This window comes from Manis javanica, chromosome 11 (assembly GCF_040802235.1).
Source record: "Manis javanica isolate MJ-LG chromosome 11, MJ_LKY, whole genome shotgun sequence".
Taxonomy (NCBI): domain Eukaryota; kingdom Metazoa; phylum Chordata; class Mammalia; order Pholidota; family Manidae; genus Manis; species Manis javanica.
In genome coordinates, this window is record NC_133166.1 from 101,114,983 (window position 1) to 101,130,626 (window position 15,644).

The window sequence follows — 15,644 nt, forward strand, 5'->3', positions numbered from 1 at the left end:
TCCTTCTCCTTGATATGTCAGAAATAAATAGGCTCAGAGACCCAGCATAGAGGACCATGCACGGCACCGTGGACACAGTGGTACAGGAATGGTGTTTCTCGGGGGGTGGTGATAGCATGTGTTTGAAGTAAATTCCTTTTTCCTTTGGAGAGGAAAAGGAGACAGACTCTGAAAGACACTGATGTGACAATAACGTGAATGAATAAACTAGTAAGTATTATGAATGGTTAGACTAGAGGTTTGCAACTCTTTTGCAGAGTTCAACTTTATAAGGGGCCCAAAGAGAAAGACTGACCAATGACTGATCAGTGACCCAGTGACTCTGGTATTTTAGTTTTGAAGTGGCGTCTGTGTGCGTGTGTACAAGTGCACTTGGGCAGGGGAGGTGAGATGCCTCAGTGGGAGGCTGTACTGAAGACAGGGAATGTAAACTGCTCTCACAGTGGGGACATGAGTGCGCCACAGCAGCTCGCAGGGATGGAGACGTTGTGAGGACCTAGCTGGGTCAGGTGGCCAACTGCGGTCAGCCTGCAGAGGCGGGGCATCAGACAGCAATGCTGACACAAAGGGCCGCCACGCACACTCCCCATCGTGTGATGACCTACATCGCTGCGGAGACCTAGACTTTCAGCTATGACCTGGGAAGTCCTCTTTTCCCCTAGTCCAGGCCTCCTTCCCAATTCTCTTGGAAACTTGGAGACTGGGTATTTTCCAAGCAAAACCAATGAAATCAAGGCAAAAAAGTTTCAAGGGTGAAATATTCTTTAAAGATGTGGAGAATGAAAAACACCCAATTCAGGACAGTGATTTATTTCAGCAGGGGTATATATTATTTTGAGGAGGCTAGAGGGGAGACAGGAGCAAAGCTTGTAAGTAAATTCAACTATAAATTTTGTTCCTTGAAGTGTGTATTAGGATTGGTGGTGTTTGTTTATGCCAGGGTATCTGCAATATTTCATAATTTTCAAAAAGAAATGTCTAGAAAGAAAGGACCAGAAGGGTCATTGTGTCTATGCCCCTCCCTCTACCTGGGAAAACATAAGGGCCCTTCCTAATTAATCTAATTTCATTATAAACTGAAAGACTGTTCACAAACAAAACTGTGCTTACTGTGATTTCTGAGGTTAATGCTCCTAAGTCAATTCATTTTTTATTTTTTTGAGCAAATGTTGAAATCACACACCTATGAGACTGGATCAACTTCAATAACTCCATCTGTGGGCATAACTCTCGTTGCATTGAACTCCTGATTGGGAGATGCCCTTCCTGTTTTATCACTATCATGACATCATCCATGTTTGCATGACACATCAGGAAGTGAGGTCTTCTCCCTTAAATGTGCTGTCAGCTCTGTTATCCATATGCTACTGATAGGGCACAGGGTTCGCCCAAGCTTCCTCAGACACCCTTCCCCCTCACTAGTCCGCCTCGGCTCTTCTCTACTTTGGCCCCAGAATCATTGCATTTGTTTCCAACTTAACCATGACCACAGAAAGAAAAAGATAAAAGCCATGCATTACCTCATTATAAAGATATGGATAGTTACAAGACAGAAAAGAGATGGGAAATGATTGCTAGAATGAGACCTGCAAATTATCTTAGTATTTCATATTTCCTGCTTGGATTTTCTCCAAAATAAAGGCTGATGCGCATCATTCAGGTGCATGGCAAGCCTGATGCCATACTGCCTGCACTGAAGTCCCTGCTCTGCCACTGCCCAGCTATGTGATCTTGGGCAAGTTATTTAATCTCCCTGTAAAATGTGGATATTGACAGTGCCCACCTTTTGAAGTCGAAATAAAGATTAAATGAAATGATGCATAAAAATGCTTGGCACAACTCAATACCTAGAGCGTAGCAAGAGCTTAGCAAATATTGGCCATCAATCAATTATCAATAAATTTTGTGCCTTCATTTTATTTTGTCTTCCTGCCCTTTTGGTTTGGAGGATAACCTATATGCAGGAAAAGCCAGCTTCCAAGCAAAAGTCATAGTTGGTGAAAGGGGCATCCATACCAGGAGCGAGAGTTCTTCCTGAAAGCATTGGGTTTTTCCACCCACTCCCTTTTCCCTGTTCTCTTCAGGTTGTTTTAACTACACGTGCCAAAAATCTGCCCGTGGAAGGAATACGAGTTGCTAAACTGGTTTGCAGCTTATTTTGTTTTTATTTAATATTCACTGTGACTTTCCATTAACAACTAAAAGAGGCCAGAGAGCCCAATGACGGTGCCCGGTCTGGCTTTCCAGGCTGTCTGGTCACTGTTTCATCAGGACAGGGACCTCTTCGGGGAGCAAATGGTTTCATTTCCCCCAGAAATTAATGAGGACAGGAAGTTCCTTGGCAAGCCCAGCTCTGGCACCCCCAGCCTTAGACACCGTTTACAGCAGTCCTGAGGGCAGCTGCTAGGACTATGCGCTGCCAGGAAAAGACTTGAGGATGAAAGTGATGTTGAACGGCTAGAAAAACTATTAGCAAAACTAGCCACTAGAATTTTAACTTGGAGAATTCAGGGGAGTACTCACCTCCCTGTGGAAAGGGCAGTTCTAGATAGAAAACCAAGTTTCAAACAGACACACAAAAAAGCACATTGCCCAGTGGGCTGAGGTTCTTTACCTCAAGACTTGGAAACAGTATCTTTTGTCTGCTTTCTGCTAACTCTCCTTCTCTTCCAGATTTACCCAAATCACTCCCGCCTCCTTCTGGCCCTCCTTTTTTTAAGGGCTCTTTATTGGCTCTAACGGGGGAAGGGGAGGGGAAGAGATGATTGGCTCTAGGAGAGCAGCAACGCCGCCCATTCCCCTCCCACTCCGCCCTGGGGAAACAGCTGGAATGAGAAGTGGGGAGGGCAGGCTGGGATTGGCTGAGAGTCAGTGGTGGGGTGGGGCGAGGCAGCACAGATGAACACTCACCTGTCCAGGTAAGTCAGGAGGAGGTCAGAAGAAGAAAACAGTAGGAGGCAGGTTAGGCAGCTCTGTCTCGTCGCTTCCCTCTGAAACGAAGGGTATTCTTTTCCTCTCTTCAGCCCCCCACCGGAAGGTAAGTTAATCACCAACCAACTATTGCTTATTCTGCAGCAAGAGTGGGGGCTTCATGGGAAGTCAGGGTTACAGGATTATGGGGAGGAGCCTGAACACCCCAATTAGGGGGGCTTCCATTTCAACTCTCTGAGTCCAGTCTGGGATCAAACTAAATTGGTAGCTTCTTGAGATTGGAATCTTTTTGTGGAGACCAGGACTGGGTCACATTTTTTTTTCATCTGCTGGTTTAGGTTGGGTAACCATATTGGTAGACAACAAGAAAAACAACTAGGTTGGCTTTGGAAATTTCCATCTCTGAACAATTGAAATTGAGTTACAATTTTGGAAGAAAATAGTTGGAGAAGAGGGAGTCAAAATGGGAGATCTCCCAGGGAAGAAGGGTGCCCTGGTTTCCCATTGAATGTCTTACAGGAAATTTTCCAACGGCTTTATCAACGCAATGTCTACCTTTATTTAAATAAAGGGTGCAGTGTGTGTGTGTGTTCACTAGTGGTGGTGTGATAATGAAGATCTCCGTGGACACGTGTAAGGTGTGAGCTGTGCTAGGTTGCTTGCAAGGGGATATGAGGTTGAGAAAACTCCCACTCAGGCTACCAGTTCATCTATAAAAAACCATGGATACTCTAGTTGCAGAATCGAGTTTATTTGGTTTCAACTCAATTAATTTTCTGACTTTGCCTGTTAATAGACCCAGAGATTGGCAAACAGAAAGCTAGTCGGCTGTGCCTGGGCCTCACCCACATTAATATTTCACGGTGGCATGTCAGGTCAGGTAGGAGCTCCGAGTGGGGCTCAAGCCAAAGTGTGTGGCACAGTCCACAGAGAAGAGAAGCAGACCAGCGGGGTGGGTTTGCTGCATTTTTCCTCAGGTGGCCCAGTTGGTAGTACGTGTGGCAGGCTTTCCTGCACAGGACAAGGATGGAGAAGAAGTCGGAGAGGCCAGCCAGCTTTCCCTCATCCATGTTCTGCTCCCTGACTTCACCTCTAATCCTCCTGCTGCAGGAAAGAGGGAAGTGGGAAGACCCCAGTGCCAGGCGTGGGGCCTGGCACACTCCAGCCCGGAGTCAATGTAGTGGGTTTCCAATCCTGGCAGCTGGAGCTTTAGGTTGTAGCTTAGCCACACCGCAGTCCATCAAGCTCTCCACGGACTGCCATAGATGGTGAACTTGTCAGCAGTAGAGAAGCCTGCAGCGTTGAACACAGCTCTTCTGGAAAGATGATATTCCTACTGTCTTTTCCTCAAGCCCACTGGTGAAGGGGAGATTGTAACATTGCCTCCACACACACAGAAACTCTCCCATTTGCTCGTGGAGAGGGATACGCACCCAGAGCAACATTTAGTCTTCCTGGCATTTTTCTTCTTAAGATAGTGTCCAATGCAAGGTACATTGCTAGGCAATCAGCAAAAAGCAGAGACACCTGGTCGAAGAGAACTAGGGCACCTCCTTGACTACTGGGGAGAGAGGCTGAGCATTCGGAGGACATGGGGGTGGGCTCACAGGGGGAGGGTGACAACGGCACCATGGGTCTCTTTAGGAGGTACAGAGAACCCAAGCAGAATAGGTTGGGGCCCTCTCCCCATCCCACCCTCTCCAGGTGCCAGAACTCCACATGCTGTTTATTTACTCTTCTCCAAGGCTTGGCTGGTTTCAGTGAGATAGTTAATATTTAATGTGCCTGTGCGTGGGTGGCCCTGACTATAGGCTGCACGTATTCCTTAGCACATCCCCTCCTCCTCTCAAGTGCCCCAAAGAGGTCAAGGTTTAAAAGATACCAAACTCTCACCTTGAGTGTTTTTATTTCTCAGGCTTATCAGTAGAAATACCTCAGGTTTCAATGGCTTTCGAGCAATAGCTCCCAAGTTTCAAGGTTGTAAAGTTGGTGGGAGGAAATGCAGCATCTAGGTTAGGACAAACTGGAGAGAGAGAGAGTGGAAAGAGGGGAAGTAGGACTTTTTTACAGTCCAAATTCTTTGGGTCTGAAAACTATGTGTGGATATGAGAGGCAAGCACCTTAGGGCTGGTTTGACTCTGGTTTCTAGCTCAGATGCATCTCTGCAGTGACTGTGTAGTGTCTGATGACATGACCTTCAGTGGAATTTGGTGGTGTTTCTATGCTCTGGAAATATCTCTTGGGGCAAAAAGCTGGCCTGCAAGGACACAGCTGAATCGGATAATTCACACGGTTTAAGGTGTGAGGTAGGAAGAGAAGGGTGATTTTAGGGCTTTAAGTGCTTAGTCAAGGGTGGCCAATGACCCTTCTTTAGGTACATGGCCTCTTACATCTGGATAGCCTCTGAGATGCCCTCTGGAGGGGCCAGGATCCACAGGCTGCCCGGTAGATGCAGTTGTAGGTCATTCCCAAATCCCCTTTAGAATGGGAAGTGGAAAGAGCCTCAGCTTTCTCATCTATCAAATAAAGGATACGTCTCCTTCTCCGTAAGTGATCAGGTCATTTTGAAGATCTGATTAGCGTAGCTGGAAGCACTTTGTAAGCTACCCCATGCTATGTTTTTTGAAGGTGTGCTGTTCGTGTTGTTTCTATCTATTGCAGCTTCTTTGAGCCATCCTTGGTTTCAAAACGAGAGTATGATAGGCCGCCCCGGGAGGAAGGAAAGGCTCAAACAACTATAAAGGCTGAAACGTATTTGGAAGAACTATAGGATAGTAATTTTCTCTGACAGGAAGAGACACCATGTGCTCAAGCATTTGCAGAGAATATTAGATTAATTACATCGAGTCACTTTTCATATTTCAACTGGAGCCAAAAACTAGACCCTTGGATCTGCGCTGACTTCTTGGATAATGTCTTTCTTTGCCTTATAAAGTTTTGTGTTGCCCCAAGCCTGTTAGGTGCTTATGGATGTTAGTGTAACTGAAAACATTGCCCCAATTCTACTGAGCCGGATATTAAGAGCTTAGAGTAATAGGGTAGAAATAAAAAAAGAGGACTTCCAATAGCTCAACTCAATAGATAACCAGAATAGATGACAAGTTTATTCATCCAGCCTTTTCCGAGGGCCTACTGTGTGCCTAGGCTTGTGAGAGATGGAGCCCCTTGGCTGTAATGACCTCAGCCCTACAGAATGTTAGGAATAAGTCAGGGCTTTCTGGACCTAGACTGTAGTTAATGGAGTGAATAGCTGAAGATGACTGAACTTTATCCACATGATTTCTCATGGTCCTGTTTCTTTGGTGTCCTGGGTATTGGGGAACTGACCTTATGAAGGAGCCCTAAGAGCTGTCTTGTCCAATGTTGATTTATAACCGAGCTTCTTTGGTATCTCTGTCCCCTGTGGTTACCTCTCTAGCTCCTGGGAGGCTCTGGGCCCGAATGAACCACATGTATCTGGCTCATTAGTCCCCACTGTCCTGCCCCGCCCTACCTGCCCACTTGAAGGCCTCCTCCCAACAGGAGAGGAGTTCTGTGAGGCCTGTGCTTGTCAGCAATATAGGGCTGGAAGGCTGACACACCCCTGAGCCCAGACCTGACTTTGGCACTGGAAGCAATCATTGGCTTAGGCAAAAGGGATAACCTGGCCTGGAACCCAAACCCCAAGTCACAAGATCTCAAACAGAACACATTTTTCTAGGACATTTTACCTAGTACTAGGAGGATAGGAAAGATGGTAGAAAATATGGCATTGTGTCGTACGGAAAACATGGATTCAGAATCAGACAAACGATATTGTAATGCTAACTCTCTCCTAGCTATCTATTTGATCTTGGAACTGGCTTTTAATCTTAATTCTCTTAGAATTTCATTTTAACATAGTAGAGCCACCTCTGGCCTTTCCAACTCTGGTGGAGTGTTTGCCACAACCAGGCACATGGAAATCCTTGGGATTTTCAGAAAGATGGCACTCCCTTCCTCTGCTATCACTACTGGCACACTGAAATTGAAACTTTTTTTTTCCACTATGAGTTGGAGTTGGGAGGAATTTACATTGGACATTTCTCTTATCCATTTGACAGAGTTTAGGGAGCCTCATTGGAAATAAGTGCAACATCTTGATACACAAGAGGAAAATTGAGTTTTTGAGCGCCATGCGCACACAAGAGGGAATTGGGTTTGTGAGTGCCCGAGTGGGCAGATGATGGTGGCTGAGGTGGTGGCTGTTGGAATGATGTTGGCCACAATAACAACAATTACTGGGCCATGCACGGCACAAAGTGTTTTACATGGAGCATTTCATTACAGCTTCATGACCACCCTATGTGGTAGGTACTATTAAGGTGCCTGTTCCTTCTTTCAAGCCGTTCTCTGCCATTCACCTGAGCCCTTCTAAACTCTTATTTCCCTTACTTCAATTGATTTTGATCCTGGATGGATCTTGTCTTTTTCTTGTTGCAGGAACAGTAGTAGTTATTCATTTATTCATTAAGTGTTCAAGTATTTATTACCAACTAAACTGTTAAGTGTTCTCATTTAATCCTTCTGTTAACCCTATTTAATGAGGAAAAACAGATTCGAAGAGTAATTTTCCTCAGGTCACATTACTGTAAATGGTGGAACTGGGAGTAAACCCAGATCCAGCCACCTCCAGAGCCCAAGCCCTTAGCTCCTGTAATATTTATTGTTTCTGGTAATGGAAACGTGGCTTGAGCTCCCTGGTTCAGAGGAAAAAGTGGCCAAGAGAAGCGATGGAACCTCCTTTCTGACTAGCCTGCTCCCCCACCACCTCAGGCCATCCTTCTGCATGTCTGTGAGCCAGCTGTGTGTCCTTCCAGGCGGGCTGGGGTTTGGCTTTGGGCAAAGGCTGTTCACGGCCCCTCCAGCCCTCTGCTTGCTTGGTGTCCCTGCTGCCGTGGTGCTCGGGGCCTGGGCAGATCCTCGCCGGAGCCTCGGCTAGGCTCACACGTGGCTTTGATTCTTCTCTTTTCAGGCCCAGCTTGGGACACTCTTCGCTTCCCCTCGCTTCCCCTCTGGGAGTCCCTTTTGCCACCCCTGCACTTGCTTCGGGCGATGCCGGAGAGGGAGCTGTGGCCGGCGGGGCCTGGCTCGGACGCCGTGACCCGCGTCGGCAGCTGGGACAGCATGGCGAGCACCGCCTCCACCCGCTCTGGATCTGTATGTACTCCGTCCCGCACCCCTGGCCCGCTCTCTGCACACCTGCCCACCACGCCCTTGCTCGCTGCTCCTCTTTCATCTGCCTCGTCTGGGAGTGAAGTACACCGATCAGTGTTTCTTCCTTTGAGTCACCCCTGGTTCTACAGAATAGGGTGGGACAACCCCAGAGACCAGTAGGACAGATGAGGCTTTTCTCCCAGTTCTCATTAGGTTGGGGGATTGAGCTGAGGGGAGAGGGGGCCAGTGACCTGAGGTCATGCTGGAAACTAGCTCACAGGTCCTTGGTGCACAAAATCGCTGCCATCCTCTGCAACCAGCAGCATCACATCAGTGCTTCACGGAGATCGAAGGGAATGCGCGATGAAGAGCCTGGGGTCTGGAGCCACACAGATCTGGGTTCTCTGCTTATAAGCTCAGTGACCCATGGCGAACCCCTGCATTCGCTAAGCTTCAGTCTCCTCCATTTTAAGATGGGGATGATATTATCACCAAATTCATAGTGTTCTGGGGTGGGCACAGGAGCAAATGGGATGCTCATAAAGCTCTTAGCACAAGCCTAGGTAGAAACAGCCTGTCTACAAGCAGAGACTGTGACTTGTCCAAACTCCCTGTTTAACTATTTGTGAGTGTGCACATGATCAATTGTAATTTTTCTGGGAATGAATTTATATCTCAATTTTGTCAGGCTGGTGGGAAAGAGTGAATCTGCCCCATGGCCAAAGCATTCCTTTGTGACTGCCTCTCGTCACATACATAATAACCCCAAGGAATGTTTACTTTGTTGTTTTATATCCTATAAAGGTATTTGAAAATTTAAGAATCATAAGGATTGCTACTGAATGTCAAGGATGGTTAATATAGTACGTGAATTTTGATATGCAAGCATGGAGTAGAGAAAGCAGCACACATACCAAAGATCCGAAGTGTAGACCATCTGTAGAATTTCTTTCTGACCCTCGATGATGGGGCCATGGAGATATCTTTCTGTTTCCATTAGGCTGAGGCCATTAAGAGTAGTTACATACCACTGGACACAGAGTGTGACAAGAATTGAAAGTTTTCCAAGTGAATCATCCACAAAGAAGAAATTCAGACTTGGTTTATCACTGGCAAGGCTCTTTCAGGAGGAAGAGGGCAGTAAAGAAGATTTTGTTCAGGGAACCTATGAAGTCGGCTTCGGGGCTTCCAAGGGCTATACCTGGGGCTTCCCTTGACATGCAGGCCTCACTCAGTCAACTGAAGATGACTCTTTAAGGAGCAGGAGGACGGGCAGGCACTCCAGCAACCATCTCCCCTCCCTCCAGGATACTTTCAGGGCCATCTCAAAATCTTTCCTGGACATCTGAGTGGGTCTGGAGAATATACAATTCTGAAGTATCTCGAATATTGGGAAGGGAGGTGATGATGGACGCCAGGAAAGGGCTCAGGCCCATTCTTATATGGCCATTTGCCCTATTGCTTTTCCCTTCAGTCTCCAACTCTAGAGAGTGGCTATTCCATGGATCTTCCTGGCCTTACAACGTGGGCAGCAAGCATCTGAGACGGCCGTAGCATTTTCTCCCACATATTCCTATGTGCTACCGCTTAGTGAAAAATATTTACTTTAATATTTAATACAAAATTGCTTTCTCCTCCTCCTGTACCCATCCAGTTTCTCCCCCCTCCCCCCTTAAGTGAATATTTATTTAAGAAATGCACACTTATTTGAATGTTCGCCAGAGCCAGATACCATCAAGAAAGTAAATGCACACAGGAAAAAATCCTGTACGGAATGCATTTCAAAGTCAAGTGTAAGTTATTCAGTAAATTTATCAGTGGCTAGTCATGCCGCTGTTCCCATTGGCCTGGAAGCCAGTAGGCCACATTTCCTATTTGTCCTCATACTGTCCTTGACATGCCAGATCAAGTATGCAGAAGTTCTTTGAAAAATTAAAAATAAAAGCAATACTATTCCAAGATTAAGGTCAAATCATTATGGTGCCAGTATCATTTAGTGCTAAATCAGCGACACACAAAGTGAAATATTTGACACGGGTCACACAGAGGAATGGGAATCGGGCCCTGATCTGTTGCCCCTGAGGACCAGGCAAAAGGAAGGCCACTTGCCGTCTGCCTGCCCAGCCTTCAGACTGGGTGCTGGTGGGACAACAGCCCAGCAGCCTCTGCCCTCCATGCTGGAGCTGCAGGGTCCCTCCCCCGGTGCAGGGTGGTCCTCAGCCACCAGTGTCTGCAGGGCGCCCTCTCCTTCCTCTCCTCACTCCAGAGTGACAGCAGCTACGACTTCCTGTCTGCTGAGGAGAAGGAGTGCCTGCTCTTCCTGGAGGAGACCATTGGCTCACTGGACACTGAGGTTGATAGCGGACTGTCCCCAGCTGAGTCTGAGCGTGTCGCAACGCCCCGAGGTCCCCGAGCACTGCTCACAACCCTGCCTGTGCCCTGGGGTAAGAGAGACCGTCTGGGGAAGCTCATTTAGCAAAACCCAGAAGACCAGGGCATCCTTAGAGTCACTTCCCACCTTGTGTGGCCTCTGCTCTTTGCACCACAGGCAGAGGAAGGAACATCTGCTTCCCTAGCTAGAATGAAGCCTTATTTCTGGAGGGAAGGAGGGACTGTTCACAGTGGTTTCCTGTGTCTTTCTGTGAAGCAGTGGAGGCCTGGGAGAAAAAGGGGTTTGACCAGCTCCCATCCTCTCATGCAGAAATTCCACAGAGATAGGACCAGAGAGCTGGGGAGGGAGTCAGGGTAGGGTGGATGGTTGGCTTTGGAGAGGCTAAGTCAGTCTCGGAGCTAATCTGGAGGATCCAGAGGTTGAGGCCGCAGGAGATAAGAAGAGGGGAGGGCTCCCTTAACCTCAGTGGGTGGCACCTTGAGGCCTTGTGAGGAGTGTGGAGAGCTAGCATGCTGAGACTCGGTAGAAGGGGAGCGGGATGGCACTTGAGTGGGGGGCCTCTATGTCCCAGGGTAAGGGGACAGCCTACTCCTGAGCACAGTCCCACCCATTGGTATCAAGACTGCAGTCATATATTCACCCATTCAGCAAATGTTTATTAACAATGTGTTGGACCCTCCCTGGAGACAGAGCACTAAATGGGGGCCTGGAGCTTTGTGCCACCTGAGACTGATTCCCTTGCTCAGTGGGCTTGACGCACCTGCCCAGCCCTCTGGAAGGAAAGAGCCCATATCAGCCTCTCATGCAGGGACAGCTGTGGCCATTACAGTCATCCAGGTGCTTAACGAAAGTGAAGGTGGCAAAAGGCAGAAGCCTTATCAAATCAAGAGCAAATCATCTGTTCATGCTGCTTATGTTCAGTGCTTGCATGGGACTCAGTAACCTGGGAGCCCAAGACAGCTGTCCTGATTCTCTCCCCACCTGGTGCATATGTCAAGGTTCAGAGGAGCCTGAATTAAGGACATGGAGCAATCTGGCGCTGCCCTTTCACCACCATAAAAACTAATCCTTGGTTGAAGGGAATCTGCCAGCATTGCTCTGTTAGTCTAACTGACATCCAGACAAAAGTGTTGCCCCTTTAAGAGCAAAGAAACAATGAAAAACAACACCGGCCCACTGCCAATTGGAGATCAGAGTTCAGGGTGTATTTGCTTTTGCCTGGCAGCACGGTTCTCACCTTTGTCCACTCTCCTTTGCCTGTTCTCCCGGACCCTCACAGGACATCCGGAGGGGACAGTCGTTCAGCAAGGACCGGAGCCGAGGAGAGGGACTCCGTCCGGCTTGTCCTACCCGCCCGAGCCCCAGGGCCTGGCTCTCAGGTCTGGCTCCTACAGCCTCCCCAGGAACATCCACATCAGCAGGAACCAGAACCTCAGGAAAAGCGCCGTCCAGCCCAAGAGCCACAACCTGGAGGCGTCGGAGGGGCTTGTCCCGGAGCCTGAGCAAGAGCCGGTCAGCCGAAGCGGTGTGCCGGGCCAGCCTCCGGCCAGCCCCAGGAAGGCCACCCTCGATTTGGACACGCTCTTCCCCCCACCTGAAGCCTTCCGGGACCCCCGGCAGAGCAGTGGGGAGGCTCACCTGCCCAGAGGGCCCAGGCAGCAGAGGCACACGCCCCAGCTCCACACGTCACTTAGCCATCAGAAGCGACAGGAGACTTCTTCAGAGGCCATGTCCCAAACTGCCAATGAGAAAGGCTCAGCAGGGGAACCGGGCCAACCTCAGCCTCCTCCTGCCGCGCTGTCCCAGGACTCAAGAGCCGGAGACGCTCCCCTCCCAGCAGGAAGGGATCCCAGTGCTGGACCGGCACCCCTCGCAGCCCCCAAGCCCCGGAAGCTGCCACCTAACATAGTTCTCAAGAGCAGCCGAAGCAGCTTCCACAGTGATCCGCACAGCTGGCTGCCCCGCCACCCTGAGGCTGCCCCCGGGGATGCTGGGCCGGCTGCCTCTTCTCTGCAGGAACAGAGGAAGGCACGCAGGGAGGCGCTGGAGAAGCTGGGGCTGCCCCAGGACCAGGATGCGCCCAGCCTGCATTTAGGCAAGCCCAGCAGCTCCGCCAGGCTCAGGGACACTCGTGCTCCAGCCGCCTCCCCCGCTGCAGCTCGGGCTCTGGCCCCAGCTGCGGCCCCGCCTGCGTCTCCAGCCCCGGCCTTGGCAGCTGCACCCACTGCGGGGAAGGCTGCGGCGCCTGCTCCGGCCTGGGCACCTTCTCCACGGAAGGCTTCTGCTCAGGGGGATTCTCCAAGCAGAGTTTTGACTCCTGCCCAGGAACCCAGTCCAGGGAAGGTTCCAGCTGTCAAGTCCATGCCAGTTCCTATCCCAAAGGCCCCGGGGGTAAACAGTCCGCTGACTCAGCCAAAGCCAGACGCAGGGCTGACTCTCCGGGAGAGCACCGTCCCTGGACTGAGACAAATGAACTTCAAGTCCAACACCCTGGAGCGCTCAGGCGTGGGGCTGGGCAGCTACCTCTCAGCCGAGAAAGACCCCAGCCCCCAAACCAGCACCTCTCTGGGAAAAGGCTCCTTCCCGAACAAGATCGCACCCAATATCTTGCGTAATTCCCGGCCCCGCCCTGCCTCCTTGGGTACGGGGAAGGACTTCGCAGGTATCCAGGTGGGCAAGTTGGCTGACCTGGAACAGGAGCAGAGGTACAAGCACCTGTCCTACCAAGGACAGAGCCGGGACAAGCTGCCCAGACCACCCTGCGTCAGTGTCAAGATCTCCCCAAAAGGCGTCCCTGATGAACACAGAAGGGAGGCCCTGAAGAAGCTGGGGCTGCTGAAGGAATAGGTGCTGGCCACCAGCCTGCCCACCCTGCCCCCTGGCAAGAGACTCGAGCCTCCACCTAGGAGGCTTTCCCATCTCACGACTCAGGGCCGGGCAGGGCTGGGCTTCCCTCCAATGCCCTCTTCTTTCTGAGGTGAGGGGGAGGGAGAGATTGAGTCCACGCATACGCTGATATTCAGGGTGGCTGTGCCAATGGCTCCCTGCGTGAATCATCTTTAAGATGATTTCCACAAGATGGGGTGTGTGTGTTTGTATTATAGGCTGTATATATCACTGAAGCTATTTATATGGCACAAGGCATCATTGCTCAGATTTCTGCTGGTGTTGGAGATCTTCTCACATTGGGTAGAGTTCAGTCTATCCAGGGCTGAGGGGAGAAGGGTGGCCAAGGCTGAGAAACAAAGTCAAATGAGACAACGGACGTGCCAGGGACGTTAGGCAAATGCAGAGTCACGTGAAACGTGGGTGTCCCAGAATCTCTGCAATGTATGGAGACCGGCTTACCTTGTTGGTCATACCTTGCTGGACCCTCTCTGGGTTCCAGCCTTCCGGACAGGGGCCTAGGACAAGAGAGGTTGGCTTGTTATCTCCTCTCCCACTGCCTTCTCTCCGTCCCAGGCCCAAGGATAGGACACCTACCTACAACTGAAACTCTTGGTTGACTGAGACCAGAAGAACTCTTGTTGGTCTGAGAAGGCGGGATAAAGGACCACACAGCACAAAGAGGGTCCTTGTCCGTGGCTAGGTAAATTCAGTGGTAAACCGAGTGGCCATCCCTGACCGTGGTATTCCAATCCTTCCTGCTCCTTATCTCAGTCTGCGCCTGCCTGACCCAGGGCTGGGCCGGCACGGACATGGGAGCCCAAGCCCAGAAGACTGATAAATACCAAAGAATTGTTCCAGGCCTTTCTGTGCTACTGCAGTTTTAAATTTCCTCACTTCCTATTGGAAATCAATATAGTACATTCTCTGCTAGTTATTCATAGACTGTCAGAGCCGGGCGGGACCTTCGACATGCTCCTATGGGGAAGGGAAGTGACTCACCATGCTCACCACCATTTAGCAAGGAGCTGGGGCTCCCAATTCCCATGCCCCGCTGCGTGCTCTGCCTCAAGAGGGGCTTTGTGTGTGCACCCAGCACCCTAGTGGGGGGCACCCGTGTCACTGTCAAAGGCTCAACCTCCGAGGACTCTGGTTCTCAACTCCCTCTGAGGTCCTAAAATGTCTTCTGGGACATCAGACATTAAATGTTGTTCAGGATCACATTTAGTGTTGTGTTTTTTCTGTTTTATCTTTGAAAAGCAGCAATGTAGTAACTCATTAAGCCCAAATTCCCTGGCTGAGTTGCGCAACTGGAGAAAATGCCGAAAAAGGGTGATACGGGTAAGCGGTGTGGGCTTGTGATTACAGGCTCAGTGATCAGACATGGCTAGACACGAGCCCTGCTTCCTCTCAGGAGAAACATGTTGTTCATGGCCATGTCCTGGTTGGAGTCCAGGAGCCCCAGATGTGAGGGGCAGATAAAGGAACCATGGTTAGAAAGGTGCCCTTTAGGTCTGCTGAGCATTTCTGGGCCATGTCCTTAGGGACTCAGCAGCAGCAAAACAGAAAATGATGACAAGGTTAAGGTAAGGACAAGAACTGGCTCCGCCCTGTCACGGCATGTGGGTGTGGGTGTGGCAGTTTCTGTGTATACTCGCACACACACGCCCAAAATGCGGTATATCCTGGTCCTGGGCAGGACCTGAGCTGTCACAGTTGACAGGGACCTTCACAACTGGCCAAACCTATCTTATTGCCTCCCAAAAGAGAGAAACACCCCTCCATCAGGTATATTGGTTGAATCGTTTCGTGTTTATATTTCAAGACACAACCTGAGGAATGAGCTCTTTCTTTTGTAGTAATTGCCTGGTTAACAGGGAAACGTGGGGCCAGCTCTAAAGTACAGCTGGGTAGGAATCGGGGGCCCGGGCAGCAACACAAGGCTGACTGACACAGATTGGCCAGGGAGACTTCCTATTAAAACCCCACTCCCTGGTAAAGGTAATCCTCTCCAACAAAACAGCTGCACACAGCCCACGTGCCTGCCCCGCATCTGCACCCCAGCCGCGCACCCCTTTCCCCAACTCTCCCCATTTGAGAGACTCCCTTCCCTTGTTATTTAAAGGTACCATGCTTCCCCATGTACTTGCCCTTCAAAGAGCATGTTTTTCTCTAAGGATGGACTTTGGGAGATGAGAATAGGATAACAAACCCAACCCCTGTTGTCCTCATTTTAAGGAGGGGCAGGGGGACCCACCAA

General features: G+C 49.9%; 1 protein-coding gene across 1 annotated transcript; it reads left to right on the forward strand.

Moving 5' to 3' along the window:
- The first annotated feature begins 2,880 nt into the window (after nt 1-2,880).
- On the forward strand, nt 2,881-14,607 carry C11H1orf116 (chromosome 11 C1orf116 homolog). The gene is made up of 4 exons (XM_017644620.3): nt 2,881-3,037; nt 7,925-8,109; nt 10,373-10,550; nt 11,778-14,607. Exons 2-4 carry the CDS (start codon nt 8,005-8,007, stop codon nt 13,343-13,345), a joined length of 1,851 nt encoding a protein of 616 aa, XP_017500109.3. The 5' UTR covers nt 2,881-3,037; nt 7,925-8,004; the 3' UTR covers nt 13,346-14,607.
- Nucleotides 14,608-15,644: the final 1,037 nt, after the last annotated feature.

What these genes read in the sequence shown, in the direction of transcription:
- C11H1orf116 (XM_017644620.3), top strand. Translation starts at nt 8,005, where the DNA reads ATGCCGGAGAGGGAGCTGTGGCCGGCGGGGCCTGGCTCGGACGCCGTG. An exon ending in CCTCCACCCGCTCTGGATCT is followed by an intron (nt 8,110 to 10,372) that starts GTATGTACTCCG and finishes TCCTCACTCCAG; the next exon opens with AGTGACAGCAGCTACGACTT. An exon ending in AACCCTGCCTGTGCCCTGGG is followed by an intron (nt 10,551 to 11,777) that starts GTAAGAGAGACC and finishes GGACCCTCACAG; the next exon opens with GACATCCGGAGGGGACAGTC.